The sequence below is a fragment of the Nicotiana tomentosiformis genome, chromosome 8 (genome assembly GCF_000390325.3).
Source record: "Nicotiana tomentosiformis chromosome 8, ASM39032v3, whole genome shotgun sequence".
In the NCBI taxonomy this organism is placed as follows: domain Eukaryota; kingdom Viridiplantae; phylum Streptophyta; class Magnoliopsida; order Solanales; family Solanaceae; genus Nicotiana; species Nicotiana tomentosiformis.
Genome location: NC_090819.1, coordinates 62,454,860 through 62,460,796, shown reverse-complemented (window position 1 = coordinate 62,460,796; position 5,937 = coordinate 62,454,860). Strand labels below are relative to the sequence as shown.

The 5,937-nt window shown below is 38.1% G+C and overlaps 1 protein-coding gene across 1 annotated transcript; it reads left to right on the top strand.

The window, feature by feature from the left end:
• LOC138897574 (uncharacterized) lies at nt 1-645 on the top strand. Its single transcript, XM_070183558.1, has one exon. The coding sequence runs from the start codon at nt 1-3 to the stop codon at nt 643-645; it is 645 nt and encodes a 214-aa protein (XP_070039659.1).
• Nucleotides 646-5,937: the final 5,292 nt, after the last annotated feature.

The window sequence follows — 5,937 nt, the reverse complement described above, 5'->3', positions numbered from 1 at the left end:
ATGGCGGAAGTTGATAACGAAGTTCCAGAAAAGTTAGGTCACAATCATCCTCTGTTTCTGAACTCTAATGATAATTCAGGAATAATTTTGATCTCATTACAACTACAAGGTCCAGAGAATTACTCTGTGTGGAGTCGTGCTATGAGGATTGCCATTTTAGGACGAAACAAGTTAGGGTTCATAGATGGCAGGTGCAAACGAGAGAGTTATGGTCCAAATCTAGTGGATCTCTGGGACAGATTCAATGCAATAGTGTTGTCGTGGATAATGAATTGCATCTCGCCAGAATTACTCAGTGGAATTGTCTATTCTTCAAATGTGAGTGCTGTGTGGAATGATATGAAAGAGAAATTCGACAAGGTTGATCTCTCCAGAATTTTTCAGATTCACAAAAGCATTGCCACAGTAAATCAAGGTACTAGCTCAATCTCCTCATATTTTTCGAAATTACGTCTACTGTGGGCAGAATTTGATAGTCTAGCACCAATTCCTGGGTGTGACTATGAGAAATCTCGTGAATTTGTTGTGTTTATGGAGAAATTGAAGCTTCTACAATTTCTCATGGGACTTAATGAGTCATATGAACAAGCGAGAAATCAATTGTTAATGATGATTCCTGCTCCCTCTATTAACAAAGCCTCTTAATGTTAATGGAGAGGGAGAGTCAAAGGGCTATTGCTCATACTGGTGCTTCTGTAGATAGCCATGAATCTGCTGCCTTTGTTTCTTCTACAAGAGGTAGTTTTCATCAGAAATCTAGAAGAAATTATAATCTTGTATGTGACTATTGCAACTATAAGGGACACACTAGAAAGAACTGTTTCAAGCTGAATGGATATCCTGCTGACTTTAAAAACAAAAAAGGGAGGCTCCTTCTCTGCAGCCAACTTTGCAGGGAATAGTGGAGGATATGTAACTACTGGTTTACAAATGCATGCATCCGGAGCTCAGAAACCTATTCTAGCAGTTAACTTTGCAGGAAACAATAGTGGAGGCTATAATGGTGATATGATTAAGCCACAACCACAATTGACTCCACCTCCTGTCTCAGCACCCTACTTTACTCCAGAACAATAACAACAAATCTTACAAATGCTTGGCAAAGTAAACGAGGAAGGAAGTTCTACTCAACCAACAACAACAGCAGCAACAACAGGTATATTCTCCTTTCTATCTAGAGTGGTTGATGATATGTGGATAGTTGACACTGGGGATACTAATCACATGGTAGCAAACTCTAATTTGTTGAATAAACTGGATAGAGACTCTAACCTAAAAGGTGGAAAAGTACATTTACCAACTGGTAATGTGGAATCAATATCAAATACAGGAACATCTAGCATATTCAGAAATCAAGAGATTCAGAATGTTCTACATATTCCTGATTTCAAGTTCAATCTACTATCTGTCTCTCAGTTGACAAAGGAACTGAGATGTTATGTGGCATTCTTTCCTAATTTATGTCTCTTTAAGGACATCTTCAGTGGACAGGTGAGGGGGATTGGTAGAGAAGACTGTGGACTGTACTACCTGAAGCCAACCTCAACTCCAGCTCAATTACAGCAGCCTATTAGAACCATCTCCATTTGCTCTTCTGTGTCTGTTAGTGTTCCTTTGTTTGTATGGCATAATAGACTAGGCCATGCACCACATGATGTACTTAGAAAAATAGAGTCTTTAAAACAGTCCAAGCCAGATAAAAATCATCACTGCACAGTGTGTCCACTTGCAAAACAGTCTAAACTTCCATTTCCTACTAGTACAACTAGTTCAAATAAACCTTTTCAACTAGTACATGGTGATGTTTGGGGTCCATATAGAGTTCCTACACATGATGGTAAGAGGTACTTTCTAACACTAGTAGATGATTTCTCCAGGTACACCTGGATATTCTTGTTGAACGATAAAGCTGAAACTATTGTTGTTATAAGACAATTCTTAGCTATGGTAAAGAACATTTTCAATTCCAATGTTCAAATTCTGAGAACATATAATGGATTTGAGTTTTCTAACTCTCAGTTTGATGAATTAGTCAAGGAAAATGGCATGATACACCAAAGTTCTTGTGTCCACACACCTCAGCAAAATGGTGTAGTAGAGAGGAAACATAGATCAATTCTGAATGTTACTAGGTCACTGAGGTTTCAAGGGGCTGTACCTGTGAAGTTCTGGGGGGGAATCTGTGTCTACAACTGTATACCTACTTAACAGACTACCTTCTATTATTCTACAAAACAAATCATCCTTTGAAATGCTGCACTAGCACGCACTCTCCAGATATTGACCACTTGAGGGTTTTTGGCTGTCTTGCATATGCATGAAGTCCACAAGTCACTGATAAGCTGTCAGCCAAGGCTATTCCAGCAGTTCTAATAGGATATTCATCTACTCAAAAGGGCTATAAACTCTATGACTTGCATGCTAAAACATTCTTTGTCAGCAGGAATGTGGTTTTCAAGGAAGATCTATTTCTATTTAAACATTTCACACCCTCTACATCACATCTATTTCCAGTCTTAGAGCCCAACATTCATAATCAGCCCCTATCAGACTTTCAACCTTGTGACTCTCAGCCTACTCAAGAGGAAGGGGATACAAGCTTAGCTTCTTTTCCTTCAATTCCCTCTAATACTGCAGATCAGCTTAGTGTGCCATCTAATGCTGCAGAGCAGCCTAGTGCTTATGATACTGCAGATTAGTCTAGTGCTTCAAATTCACCGTGTGATATAGCTGCTAATGACTCTGTCATAAGTCATGTTCCTGCTACCACAGAACAGTCAACTGAATCACTTAGAAAGTCATCTATAACTGTTAAGAAATCTCTTTGGTTACAAGACTATGTTACTACTAAGGCTTCCAACTGTGTCTATCCTATCTCTTCTTATATCAGCTATGATCAACTTACATCTTCCTACAAGACAACCTTGAACTCCTATTCATCTATCTTGGAGCCTTCCACTTTCAAGGAAGCTGCTGCAGATCCAAAGTGGATTGAAGCAATGAGACTTGAGATAGCTTGTCTTGAGGAGAACAACACATGGAGTATTGTGGATCTCCCTGAAGGCAAAATTCTCATTGGGTGCAAATGAGTGTTCAAAGTCAAATATAAATCATCAGGAGAAGTGAAAAGGTATAAGGCACGCTTAGTGGCAAAAGGATAAGGTCAACAAGAAGGACTGGATTAGAAAGAAACATTTTCACCAATAGCTAAAATGGTCACTGTTAGATCAGTGGTAGCTGTAGCTGCATCCAACAATTGGTTCATCTATCAAATGGATGTCCACAATGCCTTCTTATAAGGTGATCTTTTAGAAGAAGTCTACATGACCATTCCATACGGATTTGCTAGACAGGGGGAGATTAAGAAAGTCTGCAAATTATATAAATCACTGTATGATCTGAAACAAGCACCAAGACAGTGGAATCTAAAACTGACTGAAGCCTTGCACCAGTTGGGCTTTGTTCAAACTACTCCTTATTTACACAGAAGCTAGGCAGTGATATAATTGTGATCTTAATATATGTTGATGATCTAATCATCACAGGAAGTAGTCATGAGTTGCTGATCAAGCCAAGGAAAGATCTACAGAAGAAGTTTAAAATGAAGGATCTTGGAGACCTTAAATTTTTCCTAGGATTGAGTTTGCCAGATCAAAGAAGGGCATACATATGTGCCAAAGGAAGTACACGTTGGAGCTAGTATCTGAACTTGGTCTAGGTGGAGCAAAGACAGCTGGAACTCCTTTGGAGTGTAATCAAAAACTCACTTCAGTGGAGTATGATAAAAGCAGGTATTAATAACATTACTTGGCACCTTAAAGACATCAAGGCAGATTCAAACCAAAAGTCATAGTCAGCCATTGTTACAGAGACGTTATCAAGGTCATGGGATTAAGCTCTCATCATGACTACAAATTCACAGGCTGAAACATGGCACCCCCTAAGGTCTCAAAAGGGTCATGCTTCTAACAGTATTAGCAAGTCAATGTGTTCAGATAATATCAATAAATAGGTTTCATAAGGTTTGAGAGTCAAGTTCAACTTCTGGTTAACAATAAGGAGGAGGGTTGAGCATAACTCAAGGTAGAACATGGTGTTACAGAGTTAAGCAAGGAAGCTAAGCAACATTCAGTCAACTGTTCATAGGCAAAATAAATGAGGTAGTGATCTTATATATGTAGAGGAACTTTACACATGATAGACCAATTACAGAACCAAATCAATATATTGGTAAAGAAAGGAGATGGAAAACATTGCATCAAAACAAGTTCAAACTCAAACATAAATCTAGTTTAGCATATAGGTATGAAGTGATCATGCTTCAACTCCTAAAAGGGTCACTTGATTATAACATAGTGTCTAAGTCCTTTCTTCATGGAAGATAACTTAAATATAGATGCATGCAAACTTTACAAAATCAACAGGGGTTCAAAAGATTAATGACAAGGATGTACTGCACAAGTTTTGAATTGCACATGTATATGAAGATCGCAACATGATTATGGGACAAAGAAACTTAGTTATGCAGCAATTATCAGTTGACTTTATCCAAACAAAATCATGACTTACACTAAGGGGAAAATAGCTTAACCTTAACAGAATATATACAACAAAAGGGTTCATGAGAAGGAGACAGTCGAGAGAGGTTCTCCTAAAGACCAATCCACTACACATTCTTGCATATCTTCACGTGCTTAAATTGGTTCATCTTATGAGGTTAAAACTTAATCGAGAGAGGAGTTTTTGCTGAACGTTTGAACTAATAATTGAGTGAATTCGAGAGATTCACGTGAATATTAGAAGTGAATTATCTAGAGGTAGATCCCTAATAATTATATTGCACCTATTTTATCAACCCCTATTTTCTCCCATTGTTAATTTCCTTGCTTACCCTTGTTTCGATTGTCATTAGTCAATAACTTTAGACTCTTAGTTAATTATAGTTATTAATCATATAAATCTCAATTGTTGATTCTCTTGAATAGCAATCAAGCCAGAAACTACGAAAATACTGTTTAACTCCAGTCCCTGTGGATATGATATTATACTATCTTTGACTAGTGAGAATAATTAAAGTGGTGTTTTGGGCTTATCAAATTTTGGCATCGTTGCTGGGGATTGGCAATCAATAGTGTTTGAAATAGTTTGTAGTGCTAATTCAGGAATTTTTCTTTTTTTATTTATTTTATTTTTCTCTTTTTATGTTTGGTGTTCTTTGACTGTGTGTAGGTTACAGGTTAGATTGGTGCATGACTCGAATTTCTGCGAAGGAAGTGCTACCATATGAGCCAGAAATTGAAAAACAACTACGACAACTGAGGAAGAAAATAAGTCGCACCGAGACATCAGAAAAGGTTGGGCAATCCTCAACCAAAGATATGGCTGGAATCGGTGATGATAATGTGGATTTGGCTGCAAGAGAGGAAACCCAACGAAGAGAACAAGTTGCAAGGGATGTTGAGGAAGCATCTATTAGAGATGCACAGCTTATCTACGAAGAAAAGAGGGGTCGTAGAATTACTCAAAATCAACCCTTGGCTATAGTCCAGTTCGAAAATATAGCTCCTATTCCTGGGACTTGGCGATTATGCTAGATCGGCCTACAATCAAGAATTATCAAGTGTGAGACCACCTCCAATTGCAGCAAACAACTTTGAATTAAAGCAAGGGTTGTTTTAAACCCTTCAGAATTGTTGTGTCTTCAGAGGGAAGCAAAACAAAGATCCAATCACACATCTAATGGACTTCAAGGAGATTATGAACATCTTTCAATATAATGGTGTGTCACAAGATGCAGTGTATCTAAGGGCATTCCCCTTCACACTCAAAGATGATGCCAAGCAGTGGCTTCAGATCTTGCCCACAGGATCAATTAGAACTTGGGAAGAGATGACCAGAAAATTTCTTGATAAATATTTCTCCTCAGCTAAAACGGGC

Excerpts from the sequence above, each read along its gene's own strand:
- LOC138897574 (XM_070183558.1), top strand. The coding sequence starts at position 1 with ATGGCGGAAGTTGATAACGAAGTTCCAGAAAAGTTAGGTCACAATCAT.